Source organism: Haliotis rubra, unplaced genomic scaffold (genome assembly GCF_003918875.1).
Source record: "Haliotis rubra isolate DU_JTF1 unplaced genomic scaffold, ASM391887v1 Scf32, whole genome shotgun sequence".
Taxonomy (NCBI): Eukaryota; Metazoa; Mollusca; class Gastropoda; order Lepetellida; family Haliotidae; genus Haliotis; species Haliotis rubra.
In genome coordinates, this window is record NW_025766991.1 from 2961235 (window position 1) to 2985535 (window position 24301).

The 24301-nt window shown below is 37.2% G+C and overlaps 3 protein-coding genes across 4 annotated transcripts in view; all 3 read left to right on the plus strand.

Annotated features, from left to right (window-relative positions):
• Window positions 1-142: 142 nt before the first annotated feature.
• On the plus strand, window positions 143-754 carry LOC124283751 (protein SON-like). The gene has a single exon (XM_046719774.1). It carries the CDS (start codon window positions 143-145, stop codon window positions 752-754), a length of 612 nt encoding a protein of 203 aa, XP_046575730.1.
• A 7582-nt stretch (window positions 755-8336) lies between these two features.
• The window catches only part of LOC124283752 (protein transport protein SEC31-like), a 47260-nt gene continuing 31295 nt past the window's right edge, over window positions 8337-24301 (plus strand). The window contains exon 1 of the mRNA XM_046719775.1: window positions 8337-8955. Coding sequence (XP_046575731.1) covers window positions 8337-8955 — 619 coding nt within the window. The remainder of the gene's footprint in view (window positions 8956-24301) is intronic.
• Window positions 18807-24301, plus strand: part of LOC124283712 (HEAT repeat-containing protein 5B-like) — a 133060-nt gene continuing 127565 nt past the window's right edge. For both annotated transcript variants that reach the window (XM_046719728.1, XM_046719732.1), the window contains exon 1: window positions 18807-18929. The gene's annotated coding sequence lies outside the window, so the exon portion shown is untranslated. The remainder of the gene's footprint in view (window positions 18930-24301) is intronic.

Here is a 24301-nt window from a genome sequence, read left to right on the forward strand (position 1 = left end):
TAAAATAACAAAGTGAATAATATGCACTTGTAAAACAAAACACCTTACATCATACAAATTTACAGCTCGGCCTTTGCGGTGAATGCAACGAACAGCTCAGCCTTTGCATTGAACCTAACAAAAGCTCGGCCCTTGCAACACAATGGAGAGCTCAGCCTATGCACTGAATACAACGGACAGCTCAGCCTATGCACTGAATACAATGGACAGCTCAGCCTATGCACTGAATACAACGGATAGCTCGGCCTATGCACTGAATACAATGGACAACTCGGCCCTTGCACTGAATACAACGGACAGCTCGGCCCTTGCACTGAATACAACGGACAGCTCAGCCTATGCACTGAATACAACGGACAGCTCAGCCTATGCACTGAATACAATGGACAGCTCGGCCTATGCACTGAATACAATGGACAACTCACCCTATGCACTGAATACAATGGACAGCTCGGCCCTTTCACTGAATACAAAGGACAGCTCGGCCTATGCACTAAATACAATGGACAACTCGGCCCTTGCACTGAATACAACAGACAGCTCGGCCCTTGCACTGAATGCAACATACAGCTCGGCCTATGCACTAAATACAACGGACAGCTCAGCCTATGCACTGAATACAATGGGCAGCTTGGCCTATGCACTGAATACAATGGACAACTCGGCCCTTGCACTGAATACAATGGACAACCCGGCCCTTGCACTGAATACAACAGACAGCTCAGCCTTTGTGTTAAACACAACAGACGGCTAAAGAGAGAAGTGACTGTTCGTAACTTATTGTTTCACATGATTAGATCAACAAAAGTTGAATATAAAATATTTCCAAGCCAATATATTGATATGGAAAATGCCTGAAATTTAGCCAAACCCGTTTAACATTAGACAAAGACTTGGGCAAGTGCAACTGTGCTGTCCTAAGGTCTCTATGATTCTCTGTGCCCAATTTCTTTGTTCAAACATCACACTTAATTCTCAACTTCTGAAATCATTATGAAAGACATTTTCTTTGACAATAATCCAGTAAACTCTCACCTGTCCGCATCTACAAGTGTTTCATTGTTGCAGCTCTCATTGTACAAGTTTATCTGGTTCTGGAACGAAACAGAAAGCTTCATGGACACTTACAACAGGCACTTTTCACCACATTCTCAGATCAGTGTTCAACCTTTAGTTGTATGTAATGACACAATTATATTAATATACAATGTCACATAGTTCCATGATTAACTGCATCAGTCTTCAAATGTACATGATATGTCTTTATAACAGGACTCTTGAATATATTTTTTTCTTACAACATTCTCATAAAATGTATTTCAAATAATGTTTCCAAAGTGACAAAGCATTCATACAAAACTAAACATGGCATTTTGAATTGGTGAGAATATGACAGAATGATAATAGACATTGTCTTTACATCAGTAACATAAGCCATAAAACAGCAGTATCAGGGCTTTATCACAAAAATATCAAGGCACAATGACAATCAATCTGATGGTGGCCATCCGTTGCCTATTGCCAGCAGTTGGAACATTTCCTGCTTCAGAATCTCAATGATCACAGAAAATCCTGGTAGGCAGTCCTTACAAGAAATATGGGTTGCTGAAGACAAATTCTAACCCTGAGCGGGAGGGTGGGGTAGCCTAATGGTTAAAGCGTTTGCCCATCACACTAAAGATCTGGGTTCAATTCCCCACATGGGTACAATGTGTGAAGCCCATTTCTGGTGTTCCCCACCATGATGTTGCTGGAATATTGCTAAAAGCGGCGAAAAACTAAACTCATTCAGTGTGTGTTTTTTGTAATTTGTAATAACATTGATTAAGTGATATTATTATGGGTCACAATGTTTAAAGTTTTGAGTGTGGGTTGTGGCTCACATCTCGCATATCATATATGTTCAATGGGAATAGTATTTTTAGCGGCACGCCTTATTGATAGCACTTTAGAGTTGCCTCCCTTGGCAATCTTGTTTATTTACGGCTTTCATCATGCCATTTGCTCCACCGATTTCGTGAACATTCTGAGTGCATAATGAAGCTGCCTAGCTTTGCTAGAATGTTTGAGAATCATGTAAGAGCTATATAAAGGCTGGTTGTTGCGTTGTGCGTAGAACTTATTCCATGACTGGAGTTATACACATCTGTCTGCTGTCATCGAGCTGATACATCTGCCTACCGTCGTCAAGTCTGTCTGTCAACATTTCAAGACCGTGCTTGACTATTCTACAACTGTCATTGTAAACAACCTTCAATCAGTATATCTGTTCTCACCATGAATGTCAAGACTGGTGAGTTAATATTTTAGATTTGTGACCCAATATTTTAGATTTGTGTTTCAATTGCATTGTACTAGATATCTGTATTGGCATTCATTGTAGCTTGCTCATTGTTTGCTCAATATATTATTGAATATTTTAGACTTGTCTGTGTTCTATTTTGCTGGTTCAAAGGGGACTCTTAAACCTTTTGTCACAGCAAATTTATTAACCGTAACACAGGTGAATGACGAAGCAGCAATGAGTAACTCCAAAAGGTGTATGGCTAACAGTGAGTGAATGAGTATGGTTTTACGCCGCTTTTAGCAATATTCCAGCAATATCAAGGCAGGGGACACTGAATGCATAACAAAGAACTAGTTATCCACAATACTGCTTGTCATTATCCAACCTCTAAATACCTATGCAGACTATCATCACGCTAACATGTTATGTGCTACTTACATTGATCTGCGCAATGCCGGCTAGTCTGATTGTCAGTGTTGAACACGTGAAGTACTTAAAAGCAAGGTCAAGACCTTCCTTGTCGAAGGTGAAGTGTGTGTCCAGTGGCTCCTTCACTGCAGCCCACATGAGGTCCGTCATGCTACGATTTCCAGCTACTCGTAAGTCTTTGTCGGATAAGTTGCACATGTACCTGAAATAGAAGTAATGAACAAGAAAGTTTGAAAATGGGGATAAAAGTAAAAGGGTCATTTTTATAAAAGCTTAACTCAAACCTTGATCAGTACTCTGCTCATAATGTAGATACTACTGTCAATGACGCTTATAATCATTAACACTTACAAATGAAAATATACCAAATTCTCTATGCCATATTTGATTGTAGTTTTATACTGTGCAATATTCTAACTATATGACAGCGGTCTGTAAATATAGGTCAAGTGATAGCAGCAGCAGCTAATGGACGCCTACCTTATCACAGAAGTTCTAAGTGGTATTATACACTGCAGCACGGTGGGGATGTTCATCCATAACCTCAACTACAAAAGAAAACATACAGAACTTAGTTCTCAAACACCACCACATCAATATCATTAGGTAGTGAACAAAAAACACAAACAATCGGGACAATAGGGGATTTTCAAGGACAAAGGCCCCAGCTGGATCAAAATTCAAAAACATATTATATATCATATTATTATGCTATTAACCTAATACATATATATTACATATCAATGATTAACCAAGAATAAAAAAAGTGGTAGAGAAATGGCAAATGGCAAATGAAAAATGGCAAATTCAAAACTACTTCTATGGCAGCCATCTTGAAAATCTAATCAAGTCAGAATCTGTGAACACTTATCAAGGTCGTGTGGTTTCAGGCAAGATGTTGAAAATGTAAAATGAGCCAGGACATTTGTGACCTTCAAGTTTTCATTAAAATTGAGCAGACCCAAGTCAGACCACTGATGATAACACATTGCACCAGGAATCAATAAAGTCAAGTTTGAGGAGGTCAACAACTCCTGCACCTGTCACCAACTGATGTCCTGTCCACAATAGCCTCATGTTGCAATATAGTGATCATCATCTTAGTTTCTTAACATAGCAAGAAATAAAACTTCAAACTTTAAAAAAAAAATTATACTCCTTTGTCTTTGACAATTAACAAACTGAATTGTTAGTTGAACATCACTTAGGAACAACGAAAATATCTTTTGCCCTTACCAGTTACCCTTCAGAGGGAAAAAGATAATTGTGACCATGTGACCTTCATTTCAGTCAACTCTTACAAAAAGAAGGCATTCAAGGGATCTGTTCTTACTTTGCTAAACGAAACCAAGACAAGCATCTACTGTAAACTCACATTAGCTATAAGAGTGATCAGGAGATGGGCGAAGGTGAAAGGAAGCGTATCCGGTGTTGCTTTCTCAAAGCACTGTCGTAGTGACGTGATGCCGTTACTGTCACAGAAGAAACACACGTTCCTCAGCAGATACAGTGGCACCTCTGGATCCTGAAATAAACAGACATACACTGAAGTATACAGAGTAGATAGGGAACAGGCTTATAGGGCTCCACTGTAAGCTAGAGAACTAAGGATAACCAAGCTAGTCAAGTTTTAGTTCATCTGTCATCAAGTAGAAGACAAGTCTCCGAATTCTTGTCTAATGATTCCTAACCAACATAACAGTAGCAGAAGTACATTGGCTATTGGAAATGAGTGAAAATGAGTGGTCTGTTGGCTATGAAAAGGTCCTGTGATAAGATATCTCTAACAATGCAGCTGACCAGCAGGTTGATCACCTTGATACTGGACAAACCATGTTCTATGGGCATTCATACGATAGCTACAGGACTATATAAAAATACACGTCCATATGTAAACACATTTAATGTGAATATATCAGTGTTTGCGTCAGGCACCGACAGCAATTTGGTAAAGAAGCAGGGAATTTTTTTAGTACAGAATGATCATAGATTTTTCTCAAATATAGTTTTCCAAAATCAGGTTCCCCCTTAAAAAAATATCCAGTTGATCTTAAAGTGAACATATGGGTTTCATTTGATAACAAGACAAGCTTCATAATTTTGTTCTTGACTTTGCTTTAGACAAGAACCAGAAGTCAGTCTATGAGACTGAAACACCTACAATTTTGTTTCAAGAGCTTGATTTGATGTATCACAACACCTGTGCAACATAAATGGAAATGAAACCTGTCTTTGTGTCAGCTTTTATTTGCTGGTATCAATTTATCACTTTCTGTGTATGATTATATTTGTTAACAGCAGAGCGTTATCAAGACCACATTGGCCAATTTGCAGCCTGCAGCAAATGTTAATAGAAATTCCCAATTCAATTTCAAATGTTACAATTCAATGTTAAAATAACTCATGATTTAGGAAAAGAACTTCTTTAAAAACTCCTAATTTTGGCAAAAAAACCCCATTCTTTCCAATTGGCCAGCCAAGGCACTTCATTTGAAATCATAGCTACACCCCTAAAAAGTCTGAATGAATGTGAATTTAATCTTAAATTATGGTCATGTCTTAAATAAGAGCAAGTTAGGTTTTACTCCGCTTTTAGCAATATTCCAGCAATATCATGGCGGAGGGACACAAGAAATGGGCTTCACACATCATAAGTAAGAAATTAATTCATATGCATATTCAGCAAATATGTTTCATTGTTTCTTTCTGCTCAAGCCTGGTTCAGAGGTATCTGTGATAATCCTACCATGAAAAAGAGGTCTAAGAGCCAATGTAATATTGAGTGGAGAGGCAAATTATTTAGGCTGTTCAAAAGGAGTTCCATATGTATGTATGCAGGCCATATACGCAAACTCTGACATATTGTAGAAAAAAAATTATTATAATCCTTGATGGGTCCTTACAGAAATTTCACAGTAGTTGTTGAGTGCACTGGTTTCCTGCTGTGATAATTCCTGTAAAAGACAGACGCACAGACATGACACAATAAGCATATGAATGACCAACACTATTGCATAATTCAACTAGATACCTTGTACAAAACACTAGAGAAACAGGGATGTAATGGTAAGGTATCAAGGTAAGCAATACAAAAAAATATATAAACCCGTAACACTGTGAACACACATATGTAATCTTTTGTAATATTTGGCAAAATGGACCAAAAAATCACATAAAGTTGTTCATGTTATTTATGGATAATCAAACACAACAATATCTTCACACAGGTTGGAATCCTATTCTCTGTCAGTATGTGTCTGGTAATGGACTTGAGCACAAAAAATTATCTTTTTTTATTACAAGTTCAAGTTATGATGCATTTTCACAGTCTTAAGACAGATAAAAATCATAACAATAGCATAAATATTTCGGTTCATCCTTGAGCGAAATGCATAGTAAAAAATCTACATTTAAAAGTGTCCATTTTAGAATGTGTACACTGCTGTCCACCTTGTGATACCATCCCATGATGCCCCTGTCTAGTTACATCACTACTGCTATTGTCGAACTGCTTTCCTTCAACTACCTATCCTTTCACTCAAGTTTCAGCTACACTACTAACTGATAACTACATGTGGATGGAACGCTACCAGTTCTCAAAGCAAATTAAGGAAACCGCTTTAGCAATGTTCAAAAACTATTATTTCACATAACTGAATTATTTTTTTTAAAGATTTGTACCATAATCGGTACATTCTTTATGTTAAGGTGTTAAAAACAAACATTTCTTAAGTACTTGGGGGGAAGTCATCATAAATAATCCTTCATGTCACCTCCTTCACAAATAATATTCCAGACAATAAGCTGGCCATTGCCTCTTATCGGTCAAAGTTAAGGTAAGGGTATCCAGAAATTACAACATGTCTTTGCCGTAAGAGTAAAAAGTTAACAATAAACTTCCATCATTTGGATAGGCCCTGGTAATTGTAGTTTTAATTGTCACATTGTGATAATAATACACAGTATCCGAGAGATTAAACATAATGAATGTGGGCTCTTGTCAATGTTGTTTAATTGTCAGGTTGTCAAATGACCAAGTGAGTGGTTAAACAAAATAATGAATGGGTGACATTTTATGCCACAATCAGCAATATTCCAGCCATATCAAAGCAATCTGTAGAACATCAAGTCTATCCCAGGCCATCAAGTGATTGATAGGATAGCCTGAATGATGACCCTAATGCTCGAGTGGGTAGATGACATCAGCTTTGTCACCAGATCATTACTCTAGCCAACTTGTATAACAAGCATCTGGTGGTAACGTACTGATGTCTATGGTTTCACGGAATCTGAGACAACTGCTAATTTTGTCATCTTCATCAACAGATTCAGCTTATGCCATTAACACAGTTAGCCATTACCCAAAACTCTGGTGACAGAACATATATTTGTAGACTTCAGTAGACATATGATTGAAAAGAATGAGGCAGTTTAGATTGTAGGCCAAAACATCATTTAATGAAAGAGCCCACTTGAAGCGATGAATATACCAGAAATACTTTCAAAAATGCTGTATCAGCAAGATAGTGCCCCCAGTATTGTACAGTATATCTCACCTCAAGTGATGAATGCACAATATGTTTGTAAGCCATGTAGGAGGGGAAGTTCATCAGGAAGACCTTGGTAACAAACTGCAACAGTCTCTCCTTCTCCTCCATACTCCAATATTCCTCTTCTTCTTCCTTCTCCTCAGCCATTTCTCGATCATCCTTTTCATTCTTCTCTTCATTCTTGTCTCCATCTTTACTTGCTCCTTCCTTCTCCTCTGCATCCTTCTTCACCTGCAGTATCTCTCTGTTTGTCTCCTTCTCGTAGTCAATAGGTAGTGTCTGGATGAAGCGTATCGCCACAACCAGAATAACCTGTACGATGTTGTTCAGTCGCTCAAAGTTCTTGAAATCCTTGTAGCAGCACATGCATTGTCTGACAATGAATATTCACAGTTGCAATGAACAGGGAAAATGATAACAATAAATATGTAAAACAATCACAAATACATGAAATGAGTCACATATAACAATGCAATCATTGATCCACACATATTCTAGGAGATATCATTTTCACAGTAGATTTTTGTACAATGCTATGATGTCATGAACTTGATGACATCACAATGCTATGACATCGCTGCAAGTCTAATGGTAGTACAGTGTTCAAAGATGTACATGTTTCATTGAAAACTAATGAAGAGTGATTTTTGATGATAAATAAAATCTCACCCTCGTATCTACCTCGGCAACCTCGGATATTTGTAACTTTTTCAACTTCGTGTTGATATAATTGATATCAGTAGACACTTGGATGAGATTCTCTATATATCATGATTTTCATGCTCAATTTCAAACTCTAAACCATGTGAACATCATTCAAGCTATCAACTAAAAACATACTAAATGGGTTATAAGGCAAGGCATTACATGAAGAATACTCTTTTGTCATGTGTAATTTTTTCAAGAACTTGAAGCATTAGAGTGAGTGATATTGTTTTGAGCAACAGCTATATCTTGACAGTTTGTAAGTAAATTAGCCAGACAGCTAATGGATGGTTTACTTTATTAACTACCCATGCTGCTGCATGATAGTGAACCACCCATTTTGTCATAGGTTTTGTGAACCACCAATGCTGCTGCAGGATAGTGAACCACCAATGCTGGGACAGGTGTGTGAACCACCCATGCTGGGACAGGTGAGTGAACAACACATGCTGGGACAGGATAGTGAACAACACATGCTGGGACAGGATAGTGAACCATCCATGCTGATGCAGGATAGTGACCCACCCATGCTGGGACAGGATAGTAAACCATCCATGCTGGGACAGGATAGTGAACCATCCATGCTGATGCAGGATAGTGACCCACCCATGCTGGGACAGGATAGTAAAGCATCCATGCTGTCACAGGATAGTGAACCTCCCATGCTGGGACAGGATAGTGAACCATCCATGCTGGGACAGGATAGTGAACCATCCATGCTGATGCAGGATAGTGAACCATCCATGCTGATGCAGGATAGTGAACCCATGCTGGGACAGGATAGTGAACCATCCATGCTGGTGCAGGATAGTGAACCACCCATGCTGGGACAGGATAGTGAACCACCCATGCTGGGACAGGATAGTGAACCATCCATGCTGGGACAGGATAGTGAACCAACCATGCTGGGACAGGATAGTGAACCACCCCTGCTGAGACAGACTGCAGGGATCAAAATAGTGCTAGATTTATGTACAGTGGCACGTAAATATCAAATTGGGACTGATGAAATAATTTCAATGTGCCCTGGCGACACGACTAAAATAATAGAAAAAATACTCACCATGATTCATTTAATGAAAAATGCAATAAATTTGACAAACTCAAATGATTCAAAACCTGTTTTGGCACCCGATCAAATTATTTCTTGGTGGCTTTCAAGACTCTCATTTCACAGCTAAACATGGGTGTGGCCTATTTGAATGCCACAAACACATAACAGGAAATCCTGTTTGGGATGGTAACATAGTTTGTGGGTTAGCTTATACGTCCAGGACAAATGAAGCATAAGTATTCTTGCAGTCATGAAGTTTTCAGAAAATCAAGCTCTCAAGTTTACAGTTTTACATGACGTTTAATGATTTATTTAAACAACGGTCAAAAGTATATATGGGTACACTGACTTTAGCAAAGGCACACCTAAATTATCTGTCTGGTGACCATTGGCACCCTTTCGAAACAATTGCATTTCTATTCCTGGGTTGTCTTCAATCCTCAGTTTCAGTACATTATTCCTCAACACCCTGGGGACCACCAGCTTCCAGCTGGGACTCAGACCAGGGGCTCCTTTCACAAAGCAACCTTTACTAAGGTTAACCTTAACTCCCATTCTTTAACACTGCACCAAGGTTACCTTAGTGACTTACGATCACCTTAGTGCTTTGTGAAGAGAGGCCCAGGATGTTATTGTACAAAACAACCTTAAGCTAAGGCTACCATAAGTCTATGTTAAAGTATGGGAGTTACGGTCACCTTAAGCTAAGATCGCTTTTGTACAAGCGAGACCCAGGATGTTATTGTATAAAACAACATTAACGCTGAGACTACCTCAAGTCCATGTTAAGGTATGGGAGTTACGGCCACCTTAGTGCTAAGATTGCTTTGGACAATGGCACCCAGACAGACAAGGTCACAAGACTGCTGGTCTGAGACAAGTCAAAATCCAAAAATCTAATTGTTCTACATTACCACTACTCAATACATTCTTTGACTAGCTGGATATGTCCAACCCTGAATGACTGAATTCAACAAAAATGTTCAAAATGCATACCTCTGTGGCCATGTGCATACATAGTGCAGTACAGCATTGATCTCTCTCTTGTTGAGGCGAAGGCCTTCTCCACGATGCACACGCTCATCATCTACAGCAATCAACAAACATATCTAACATCATTTAACACACAAGCATGATCTGTGTTAACCTCAAGAAAATCACATACTTCTGCTTGTGATATGCACCTCATTAACATATTCCAGTAATTAGCATGACACTCTATTGTCCACAGCCATCCAGTCTTCTTCAATCCAGGCCTAAAAACAAATGTTGTGTTTCCGATTACCCAACCGACCCTTGAATTCTGGTGCCGACACTAGTTGTTTTAGAGGTATGAATAAAATAAGCTTTCAGATACCATTGTTTTTTCCTGGCACCAACGGACATTGGTCCTTCTGATAAAGAAAGTCAACATGATGGCCGCAAGCTTGATTGAATAAACAATTACACATTGATAAATGTGTTATTAGTTTGTACTTTACTTCTAAAAAAAAATGTAAAAAAAAGAATTCCTACCTACCTACACTAAATTTTAAAGAGGTGTAATCGGAACCACAACATTTTTTTTGTTTGGCCCCATTGTCAATAACACACATGTAATTAAAACCAATTATGACTAAATGCAGGTTAAGATAGGGCTGAAATGGACAAAGAGATTACTTTTCATCAACAGCACTTTCTGGAGCTTACATTATGAGTGAGTGAGTATGGTTTTACACCGCTTTTAGCAATATTCCAGTAATATCACGGCAGGGGACACCAGAAATGGGCTTCCCACACTGTACCCATGTGAAACAGGGTCTTCAGGGAGCACAGGGTCTTCAGGCTATGACAAGCTTATAATATGCTGTAAAACCACTATAGCACTGTATACCCATGGCCACAGTGGAGCTTATATTATGATAGGTAAATGCAACACAAACACATAAATAAAGCACTGTATACTAAAGAGAAACCTTAAGAGATAGTTTTCATGGAATTCTCAATAACAGTGTTCCCAATAGTGTCTGACCCTCTGACAAATGTCCACAGTATCAGTCTCTACAGGCCCCAATGTGAACATACTTTGACTGAATACATGTTTGACCCTCTTAAATGTTTGTTTAAATTAAAGATCATTGAAAAAATAATAATGATTACAATAATTCAAAGTCAGACAGACATCCTTACAGAGATAGTGATAGATTGGAATACTTCAATAACTAGTCTGGTATGCAGGAAGAATGGGCTAGTGGGAAACAAAATTAATAGTAATATCATGGTGTGTCAGCTTGATGTTGGAGGATGGCATGAAGTGCAGGTCTCAGACATAACCACTTCTATGAAACCCACGAGCATGTGTATGGTGCTGACAAACCTTCACACATAATCAGGTCAATCAGAATTACATCCCACAATAATAGTATCAATCAATCAAGGGGTGATTCTGATCACAGAAAATTGTAGCACAATATACAACTGTCCACCTGTGTCCCTGTGTGCACAAAATAGTACCAAAGGTCCTTCTTTAACAGTTATCACTATCAATAGTTATTGGCATATTTTCCAAACAAGCAAGGGAAACATGGTACAAACATACCACTTGTAGTTAGAGGTGAGTAAAGTTTTACGCTGCACTCAGCAATATTCCAGCAATATAAGGCGGGGAACACCAGAAATGTTACTTACTTACTTCAAGACATATGCTATTTCGAAAGGTTTATTGCAAAGAAAAATAATAAATTTAGTTGTTTTACTAGGAAATGCAACACTTAGATATGGTACTCTGACATTTTAATTTAGCACAGATACAGTTTGACTTCCTCAAACTATTGTGTTCACTACAGTAATAATGTTTTCAAACTAACTTCTATTTATCTATATATGTACACCCTCATATGTGTATGCAATTCTGTACTAACTTGATGTAAATGCCAACACATGTCACTCTTCTATCTGTACATGCAACTTGAAATGGAATAAAAAAAGATCTAAAAAAACACAAAAAACACCAGAAATTGGGTTCACACATTGTACCCATGACGGCAATTGAACCCGGGTCTTCAGCGTCATGAGCAAACACTTTAACCACTGGGCTACCCCACAGAGAAGAACTGACAGTGAAGAGAAGTGAAGTGATTTGGTGATTCTTGGAGATTTCCTCTGATGACAAAATACAGCAATACAAAACATGATAATATAGAGATTCAGGCCAATTACACACCTAATTCATCAGTTGAGATGCTAACAATGTCAAGATGTAGTCTTGTCAAGCAATAATTCATCAAACTACCTCTCTTCTTTGTTTACACTGACAATGTGACACAAAGACTTGATCAAGCCAGACAGCAGATTGTTGCGACTAACTATATATTAGTGGATGCCTGCCAATGATTTCAGACATTTATGTTTTTGTAGCATCACTTATGTTTTAGTAACACTACAAGCAGTTATACATGTCCATGATTCTCAGACACAAACATGATAGAGTATTGACATCTTAAAATGGTTTTCCTCAATATATAAAAAATCATTTTTAATGGATGGACAAAGATAATGTAGTGATTGTGATGGTATCGAAACAGGATTGTGTGCGTACTGTTAATGATGGTTTGTGAAATGACATTTATACCGTTTGTCTGTCGTTCCTATGTCTCATAACTATCCGAGTACATATCGTGAGCTCATCACATATATTAGTAAAGAAAAACAAGGGAGGCATAACATTAGTCGTTTCTTTTAAAACGGAATATATCGTACAGAACATGCAGCAGATTAATTCAATTTTAGGACAGTCATATTCTGCTAGTAGATTATTTCCCTGTTCCAGACATTGATGGCAAAAATTTCCAAAATTGGTTGGCTTGAATATTGGTCTCATCGCAACAATGCAAACTCACAATTTTATATGAGTTTTCACTCAAACAAGAAAATCGCGAAGTAAATATCTATTATAAATTTGTTGACACTGGGGGCACGTTTCGATTATTATTCAGATTTTGACCCCTAGGAAAGGCGCGCATGTTGAAAATATTGTGACGAAGCTGTTTTCACTTACGGTTTTCAAGAAGCACCAGCACGTCTGAGCAGACATCACACATGGTGATACCTTGATAGACTAACAGAAATATTCTTGTAAAAGCATGTTACACGGATAAATCTACAAATCATTCGATCATGATCGAATGACAACCGTTTCTTTATTCCTTCTAGCTAGGGACTGCAACAAATCCCCGCCATATTGTTGTCTTACATTTGTGCATTTTTTATTTTATACCCTAACATAAAGTGTATTGTGCTGTTTTTCTCATTACATTAGCATGGAATCTTATTACTGCCCGGAAAATGAAAAATAATTATCATATAAATTTATCCAATTAACCGGAATAGGCCGAATATCCGTTACGTCATCATCGGAAGAGGGGAAGTAACTCCTCACTTTCTTCCTTCACTCACGTACCTGTTCCTCTTTACTGTTAAATGGCATGTTCAAATCATTGCCGTTCAATGATTTCAAACAGAGGGACAAATTTGGTATTTTGTGTTCTTAAATCTTCCCGAAATCACATACCAGTACATATTCAACCGTGTCAACCAGAATAATATATTATATCAGGGATAATCTACAACGTCTTCTATTCTCCCTGATTAATGATTATATGCTTGATTGGCATTTTAGAAGATGATATTTGATGAACATAGAGATTTTTCTGGGTTACATCTTCTTTTTATTCTCGAGTACAACGTTTCAGGGCTTGTTCTGGCCCCATCATCAGGTAAAATGGTTGTAAAATGAGTTTTACCTGATGATGGGGTCAGAACAAGCCCTGAAACGTTGTACTCGAGAATAAAAAGAAGATGTAACCCAGAAAAAAATCTCTATGTTAATGATTATATGTTTCAAAGTTTGGTAATTATCATTCAGCATCGGGGTGTACACTTGTCAGTAAAACACATTCACTTCGAAATGAGGCTATGATGGCGCCGCGTCTAACCTCCACATGCTTCTCGTATTGAAACTCGTTTATTATATACATACAATAATTTAGCAATCGGCAGTCAACATTTTTTCATTTCACTAAAACTAAATACGTACTTAGAGTCTGCCTTATCCAACAATTTTTTTTCGTCAGCATGCGCAAATTCAATATATAGACTTTCTCGCACAAATTTCTCGACATCATTGATTCATTTCTACATTGTATAATTTCATCGTATTTTTTCTCTCAATGACACATATGATTCAGGTGCACAAACAGTTCCATTCATGGATTGATATCAAAGAGTAATATACTGACGTACATAAGAAAGTACACACCTTGTGTTTTGGGACTATTCCCAATAAAACCATCAATATTTTTCTAGCAATGTTGTAATTGGTACAATATCTGTTGTGTTTTGGAAACACTTGCACACTGTTTGTGACAAGTCAGAATCCAAACACTTTTTAAATATTTATGCTGTTTTCAAGAAAATATTTTACCAAAGAATCAGGTGTGTACTTTCTTTTTAACGTTAGTTTAGTTCACAACGGCAGTCTTGGTCAGTGGTTGTGTGAGTAGCACGTACCATCTCTAGTATGACTATATTACATTGGTTAAATGGGCACATACACTAAACGCCAAAAGAAACGTAACCCTCCTTCCTGAATAATGGAGGTACCTATCTTTAGCTGGCGTTGTGATGCGTGGACGTCCACTTCTTAGTCTTTCGACGGTGACCCCATCTGCACCCTCCCAATGGCTCTTTCTCTCTCTTCAGCTGTTAATCGTGGCCTATTTCTCGTACTTGTGTGTCATATCATGTATTCTAGGCTCTCTCTATACCCGATAGAATCATTCTACATGTGAAATGGATGCAAATACTGCTTGAATATTGCTGCGTTTTGGCGATTGATATTGCTATGTGTAAACAGAAAATGGAAAAATGTTACTTTGCAAGCAAAATATGTTAACAAAGATAATTTAAGATTATTTTTTCACAATATCAAAGTAAAGTTTTCCTTGTTTTCACTAATGCAAATCAGCAGAAAATGTTGTAAAAGACTGAAATCCCAGGAATGATTATTTTACAATTTTACACACTCTACAACAGTTGTTTCTTGTTTTAATAGTTGAAAAATGGTGACTTTAAATGGTTTATCTTTGTCCCAAAGCAGAATTTTATTTCAACCTTTCTTTCGACATCTAAATCACTGTTATTGGTTTATTTCGGTATGGACGAAAATAGGACAATTTAATTCTTCTGAAAAAGATGCATTTCACCTAAATATGAATGCATTTGAGAAATTTCTTTCGTGATTTGCATAAAGCTGTGTTGTTCAGCTTTCTGGTAAACTAATACATTCTAACATATCTTTGATAGTTTTTAAGTAATTCATAAAGGTAGGAGGGTAACGTTTGTTTTGGCATTTAGTGTACACTATCAGTTCGTCTTGTGTTTGTATTGTTTGTTTGTTTGTTTTTTTGCATTACTTCCCTTTTGTGTTTAAAGCCACACTCGGCAATATTCCAACTACCAAATTTGTCTGTACATAATTGGTTCTAGACCAGACAACCCTGTGATGGACACAAGCACCGATTAACGCCATTAGAATATGGTGGCATGCAATCAACCAAGTCACTGAGTCTAACCATCTGAGTGAGTGAGTGAGTTGTGTTTTACGCCGCTTTTAGCAATATTCCAGCAATATCACTGCGGGGGACATCAGAAATGGGCTTCGCACATTGTGCCCATGTGGGGAATCGAACCGGGTCTTCGGCGTGACAAGCGAACGCTTTAACCACTAGGCCACCCCACCGCCTTGTTTGGAAGGATATCTGATAAAACAATGAAGATTACCTTTGTAGTATTAACCACATGTACGTCATGAATGAAGTAAAGCGTATGGGCATTTAGGCAATGCTATGACAGTCGGGACACTTTTAGATAAACTGCAATTTATAATTTATAACCAAAATATTAACTTCAATGTGGTCTTTAGTGATTTGAATAAAAGGGTGGGTGTGTGGGGGTCCGACCCCCTGAATAAACAGGGATGGTGGGGTAACCTAATGCATGGTTAAAGCGTTGGCTCGTCACGCCGAAGACCCGGGTTCGATTCCCCACATGGGTACAATGTGTGAACTCCATTTCTGGTGTCCCCCGCTGTAGTATTGTTGGAATATTGCTAAAAGCGGCGTAAAACCATACTCACTAACTCATGAATCAAGTTGTATACACTGACTTGAAATCCACGAGGAAGCGAATCACCTCTTAATTTACTGGACTCCTTTACCCATATCTGTAAATAATACTGTCACGATAACGTGCTCGGATTACATTAGCCCGGCACCATGAGTGGAAAATTTATTCCATGAAACCAAAAACTAATTTATGATGATAAATTAACAAATCCAGTAGCTCTATTCGACATCAGTCCGACGTAAGCGTAAAGAATGCATTGTGTAATAAAAAAACTAATAAAGAATATATATTGGTCTAAGGTGGTCACACGTTGTAGATGTATATTGGCTTTCCGACTAATTGGAAGTCTAGTACAGAGAGAACAGAGAAAGATCGTTTCAGTAGAGAATGGTTGACGTGGCTTCATATAACACCATGGGGAATAGGGGTAGCCTAGTGGTCAAAGCGTTCTCTCGTCACGTTCGATAACCGGGTTCGATTCCCCTCATGGGTACAATGTGTGAAATATTGCTGGAATATTGCGTAACATCACACCATCCCACCCACTCGTATAACGCTGCTTTATGTGACCCATGAAATGACTACATAAATATTGGACAGATTCAGAGCAATGTTACAGTGGTGAATTCAAACAACGATAAATGTGGTCTGTAATTTCAAGTTTACCGACAGAACTGCTGATATCGGATACGTTATTCACACAAATTATTAGAATGTTTGTTTTATGCTCATTGATTCATTGTATCAAGTATTGACGATAAAAGCCTTTGGCACGAAACATGACGTCAACAAGTATTTGTGACGTCAATGTCTGACATTGCAACACTGACTGGGCTAATGTCTCCACTTGTGATCGGGAAATCCGCACTGTAAACTCTTAGAGAAATGCTATTGTTATATATAACAACATATATGTTTGATGATGTAGAATAACTTTCAAGTTATGAGGACATAACCCCAACGTTTGAAAAAAATATCAACTCCATACATATAATCCATAATCCTTCACAGCTATAACCGGTTGTTCAGTAATGGATGTCAGTAAATATGGTGCAGGAATCGGCTGTATATCAGATACGCTCTCACACTCTGCATCACTGGTGTCACCTTCGTTTTATTCCATGAAAACATATTGAGTCCATCTCAATTCACACACGCGCGCGCATGCATGCACGCACACACACACACATATAAAATTCACGTAAGCCCAGCTTATAGAGTGTCATTTAAAACGTATCAAAAAATTACATTTGAAATATCAATCATCGAATTATGTATACCTCGACATATAGTTAATCATGTTGCTTCGATCCGTCCTGAAAGGGTTGTATGTCAGTGACTAGAATCGATGTATATTTCCGTGGCAGAACGCTTCTCATTAAGAAATGGAATCAAATACTTATGTTTTCTGGTTTGAAGAAATAAATATACTCATGCCAATAATGGTTGTCACCCCTCCCCACCCCAACCCCCCCACACCCACACCCCTCTCCAATAAAAAAATTGAAGGGGTGACAGCCATTATTGGCATGAGTATATATTCGCAATCAGTTAGTATATCAAAGATCTAATTTCCTTGTTCTCATACGAAAGCAATAAAACCAAAAACATGACTAAACTGTTCAACTGGAAATTTTAGAAGTTGGTAAGTAACATATGTAGTTTATGGAAAACAACATCCGTATTGTCGAGCAAGAGCTCTTGCAGAGAGAGAAGCGATCGTTTGACAACGGTTTAATGCTCTATACTGAAATATCGTATCCTAATAGAACAAACATGTTTTCATCCATAAAATCTATCCTGTTAAAATATGCCTGCCTGAGACCATATAATAAGATATTATGGTATTAGTTTAGTATACTATGATATTAAGAGTGATTCACTAAATGTTAGTTGATTTCAGAATTCATTATCTCTGCGTTTATTAAGCTTGGTGAAGGAATACATTTTAAGTTGATAACATTAAACATTTACTTCACTTCACATACTAGTATACGAATTCTAAACAGGCGAGAAATGTGGAAAAATATGAGCATGTATACAGTTATCCAAGAAACGAAGACTTCACCTCCAACATGGTTTGATCACAGTTGGTTATACGTTTGTTTGTACTGCTATGAATAACCTAAACGTATTTTAAGAATAAACACCGTTTGTGTCGCAGTACTGCATAGTTTTATGAAAAACATGATTCTTAAGTAAAGTACTAATTAAGAAGATAGTTGATAACACTGGGGGGAAATAGACTGTAGTCCAGGGCCTCCTTTCACAAAGCACTAAGGTGATCGTAAGTCACTAAGGTAACCTTAGTGCAATGTTAAAGAATGGGAGTTAAGGTTAATCTTAGTAGAGGTTACTTCGTGAAAAGGAGCCTCTGGATCTTTCATATATAAGGTCTAGACCAATTCGGTGTTTATATTGTTTCCTTATAATATTTTACGATTATACAAAAGAGAAGCTAACGTTTATTTCGCTATAAATATTCCTTCAGTAGATTTCATAAAGATGCTGTGATACGACTTTATATCGTTCATCCTTGCTGAATCCTACACACACACACACAGGTGCCCTCACAGACATGACGTCATTTCCATACATTGAGCATGCGCAAGCACACTTTCCTATTTGGCGAGGAAAGGAAGTGCTGAACAGCGGCTATCGCTACGAAAATAATTGTGATTGTCAAGGATTCACGCGATTCTGAGTGGTGATTTTGTGTGTAATGTGTTGATCATCGAAGGTCAGTATTATTTTTCCTATACAATATTTTTCCAAATGTGTTTCTTCACAGATATGTCCTTTGACACCGGCCGATTCTGTGTTGACCCGGCAGAGTTGACTTGTCACTGCTGAATGAACGATGATGACACTCACGTCTTAGAATGAAAACTGTTGATTCTACGGGTATGTCGCTGTGGAAGCTTATATACTCATTGGTGTTCATTTCCAGATACCGGATAAATGTCAATTAATGACGTTTGCTAAGTAATCATAGATATGTTATGTTCGGGACCTGTAATACAGGCCGTACTGTATATATTTTGCATGGATGAAATCGCCTATACCGTATACGATATCATTAGGATGCTGTCGTCACAAACGGCTTTAGATTACAATATTATACCTATAAGACTTTAGATACATTTAAATTACTACATTATACTTAAACCATAATTAAGTCGTCAAGTTGAAAGTTATGAAAATATTTTTGTTGTTTGAACAGATGTGCTGTATCCTAATTGATAAAAAATATGGAAATCAGAATGATGTTTCGCAACATAAACAATGCATGGAAATGGTTTAAAATAATGAAATTGATGCTTGTTATGTTATGCATGATTTGATGCAATTCAGAATATGCTGATATTTTCTACATGTGCATCATATGTAGTTTATTGTTGGCTCCATATTCTCTTAATGAAATATTTGTACTCTTGTTCTAGGATTGTTAAATAAACACCGCGTACCCTGTATGATATTGTCATCATAATGGGAGCTGTAGGATTGACAAATTGACAATCTCAATACACATGATTAAAGTCATGGTGGAAGACTAGGAGTCCAGAGCACCCAATATTAATTTTAAGGGTACTCACAGAAAATATGACGGTTCTGTAATGTTAAGGAATGATGCAGTGTGCTTTTATTGTAAGATTTGATAATTACTATAATTAAATTAATTTTATGTGTCTTTTCAAGATTATTTGTGCATCCAGTCTATATGTCCGTATGTCCTGGATGCACATCTTCTTCATTGTTTAAAACCCTGATTAAAGTCATTTTATAACTAAAAATTTCATGATGCATAAATTGTTATAATTATCATGAATCGATAATGTATCTGTTTATCTCAGGGCACTAATTGCAATATCTAGGTGTATGTCGATAATGAGCATTAGACCCCAGGGCATATTCCCTCTAATATAATCCAACAATTTCAAGGTTTTTATGGTTACAATTGGATTAGATTAATGCCACCCTGCAGCAGTAAAGCTTGCATAATTTGTCTGATGTTCCCATTTTGTGTTTTAACTAAGGTAATGGCAATGCATATTTTTCACTGCTGTTTTTGCTTCCAAAGAGATAGTCAGGCTATGTCATGGTTAATGCATGCCAATTCAATATGTTGCACCGAATGTTTCCAGTTTAAAACAGTAGATATCCAAATAACAACATGATATCAAGAATACAAAAAAAAAAAATTCTGCAGAAGATTACAAGAATGGTTTGGCCATATCAAGAATAAGCCAGTAATGTATTTTCCACAGGAAGATTAAAGAAGGTGCTTATAATCATATAAAACGTGTTAAATTTGGTTTCAGACACTGATCAGTTACGCACAAATGTTGATTTAAGTGCAACTTTTCTATAATAGTTATTAGGCAAGTATATGCCTCAATTCTGATGCTGTATCTGAAACAATATTAAGGATTCAGGTGTTAGTCCTCTGAGGCACCTCAAGGCTGTGCAGAGTTATGTCCCTTGGGCATTCCTGACACCTATGATTGTGGGTTTGAATCCGGGTTTGTCCCAGTTATGTTTCTAGGTTTGTCAGCACCATACCCATACTCATTGGTTAAAAAAAGTGGTAAACATACGTCAGATATTCTTCATGTAGCAGATTTGAGCTCAATGACAGAATAATGTCAAAAAGTACATTATACGGCTTACCGCAACTTAAACATGTGCCTTAAACTTGTATAGAATCAAATTAGAAGTCATTTTAATACAGCTTTTAATGAATTTATGTTTCAAAAAGGTTCATCCACATGTTAAATGAATATCCAAGTAGACTTGGCCCAATACTGAGTGAAAATAAATTGTTTACCAAATGAAAAGTATCAACGTCAGTGATGATGTGGGTAAATACTCAATAATTAAAAAATGAATATAAGCTTATAAGTACCAAGCAAGGAAACCTGGGGATGTGTTTAATTCATGTTAATTTCAAGTGAAATTGCTACAATGTACCTTAGCTGTGAAGGTCGGGGTTAGAATTGATTTTCAGTAACCCATCCTTGTTGTAAGAGGCGACTAACGGGATCGGGTGGTCAGGTTTGCTGACAGAGTTGACACATGTCATCGTATCCCAATTGCATAGATCGATGTTCATGCTGTTGATCTCTGGATTGTCTGGTCCATACTCCATTATTTACAGACTGTCGCCATATAGCTAGCAATATTGCTGAGTGTGGCGTAAAACTAAACTCACTCACTCAATACAATGTACCTGGTTTATATGTGAATGTATCTGTGTTTTCTATATCTTTGTACCTACTGTCTATATATTTGTAGTTTATAGAATGTTGCCACTGTTCCTCCATGGAATGCTATGCAATAAATACCTTATCTTATGTTATCTTATCTATCATAACAATTGAAATCATATCACATCCCTATAACACAGGAAGTAGTGTGGTCAGGGTAGTTGCAAGAAACAGGGTTTTACACAGACTTTTAAAAATGGGAGTCATGGTAACTCACAATATTTATTTTAGGGAGTCATTTTCAATATTTGGGAGTCATGAAATCTTTAGGTTAATCATTCTCAGTATGTAACTGTGTATGTCACATCACCAAATGAAACTACAGCATTGTTCAATTCAAACAGCCAGGATTACTGTCTCCTCTGAGTACTCTGGAACAATCTGACAGCTCTGTGAAAGTCAAACTATCATCGAACAATACCTTTTTTTTGCTTATCAAATCGATTTTATTGAACAGAATTGTGAGGGCCACCCATAAAACTGGCGTCAAGCTTGACTCGTATGATAATATTTTGAGAGTCGTTTACAAAATTGTTGCGTCAAATACGCAGGAATCACGCGTCATGTAAAACCCTGGAAAGGTGGCTAGTATTCAGTTTGCGATGCGAGATGGGTTATTGGACTCGATTGATAATCCTTAGATGGGACAGCTGCACATCAATTATGATTTGGCTTACTCTCCTTTGGGATGAGAAATGTGATAAGTGACATTAGCATGGCACAAATGTCTTCCCAGAGGTCATTTTTGGTTTGAAGTTTAACAGACATGCTTCTTTAGACTGTAAAACGGTTTCAGATTGTAGAACTGATCTAAAAATTGTTGATGAATGTAATTTGTCAATGTTAGTAAACTTTTATTCTTCCAGATCGTACATATTTCAGATTTAAATGTTATGGCAGGCAACATTTTGTTATGGTTTTAAGAATTTTTTGTTGTTGACAACATGTTTAGGTACAGGAGGCAAGAAAAACAAGTTGGATAAGTGTTGACCTTGAATGTTTGCTGAGTGAAAAAAGACCTGAAATAATATGTAAGCGTCAGTTTATGATGTTGATAGAAAAATTAGATTGCATCTTTGACTATAACAAAGGATGTGCATTTTATTGATTATGCATGTTAAATAATGCATAATGTTCAAGTGGACATGAACAATTTTTTAAAAAATTTATGATGGTTGGTTGCCCCATATACACAAAGTTTAATAATACTTTTGATAAAAAAAATGTAAACAAATTTCATGACTGCCCTATTCTGTTTGAGGCATGTAATTGGAAACCCCACACTTGTGGTGTCAGTGTGTGATTTTGCCCTTCTTGGACCACCAACATGAAGATGCAGCCATATTGCTTTGTAGTGATCCATGGCCAGATGCACGATCAATACACTAACTCCCATTTCCTCATTCCATCACCTCCTGCTAACAGTACAGAAAATTAATCATCAATTGTTAAAGCAGGGATGCTAAAGAATTGGGAGACATCAAGTTATGAATCATCACTGGACAAGTGAAGCCCCAATTCAGAATGTAGTCAACATTTCATTGATTACATTTTTTAGTCCATGAGGGATTTAATGTGCATTTTTTTAGGGCATTGATTTTGTATTTCAACTGATAATTTGATCACGTTCATTTGTATTTTGTTGTTTGTAATTGTTGTAATATTCCACTTTTACAGTTATACAATTCAACATTTGCAAAGGACCAAATCTTGGTCTAAAAGTGACTACATGTATTTTCCCACCTTAGCAAATATTGAGTAATGTATTTTCATTCAAAAGATTCATTTTTTTATATGAACATGATAAAATGTCTTAATGAAATATTGATTGTGATGTCTAGTTCTGTAAATCATAGTCAGTTATGGTAATAACAGCTAAAAGGAAATAATGAGAAACAATGTCTTCATTCGCTCTTTTGCATATTGTGAAGGTTTAGTAGCTGAGTGGTTTAAGTGCTCACTCATTAGGCGAAAAACCTTTGCTCGATACCCTTTTTCAAACCCACTTGTGAACATGTTAAGGATGTTTCAGGGGTGGAAATAACTTTAAAATTGCTAGTGTACTCTGGTACAGTGGCACATGTAAAATCACTTGCCCTGATAATTTTTCCACTATACCGGCCGTTTTTCTTGTTGATTTTTTAAATAAACAACATAATTAACATTGGAATATCAACTGGACACCGGTACAGTGTGATATACAAATTTGCTTGCCAGACAGCAAAAAACACTGGAGTCGGGCAATGGGTTATTTCCACCCCTGTGTTTTTTCAGTCCACTGACATGAAATTACATCAATTTTGCATATTGTGAAGGTTTAGTAGCTGAGTGGTTTAAGTACTCACTCATTAGGCAAAAAACCTTTGCTCGATACCCTTTTTAAAACTCACTTGTGAACATGTTAAGGATGTTTTTTCAGTCCACTGACATGAAATTACATCAATATTGCTTAATCGGCATAAAACACACACACTTATTACCCTTTTAACAATACCCTCACTTCCAGTCTTTGGAAAGCCTAAGTGCTCTTCCTTGTTGGGAGAGAAACGGCTGCTGTGTCCATGATGTGAAATGTACCATACATCAAATGTGCTGTGTCGACATTTCCACATGGCAAGGTACAATAAACAGAATTCCAGTTAGCATGCAAGGGTTGATTACTTCCACAGACAGTTAACTGATTAGTGAACTTGGCATGAGAGTGATCTCAGAGCTGACCCAGTTCCATGGAAGACTTGTGGAGGTGATGGGATACTTGTGCTTTTGTTGGGTGAGGAAATTAACTGTCTTATGTCATGGGGTCATTGTCATTTATCTAATGAGGTATTGAATTAAACTTGAACAT

Excerpts from the sequence above, each read along its gene's own strand:
- LOC124283751 (XM_046719774.1), top strand. The coding sequence starts at position 143 with ATGGAGAGCTCAGCCTATGCACTGAATACAACGGACAGCTCAGCCTAT.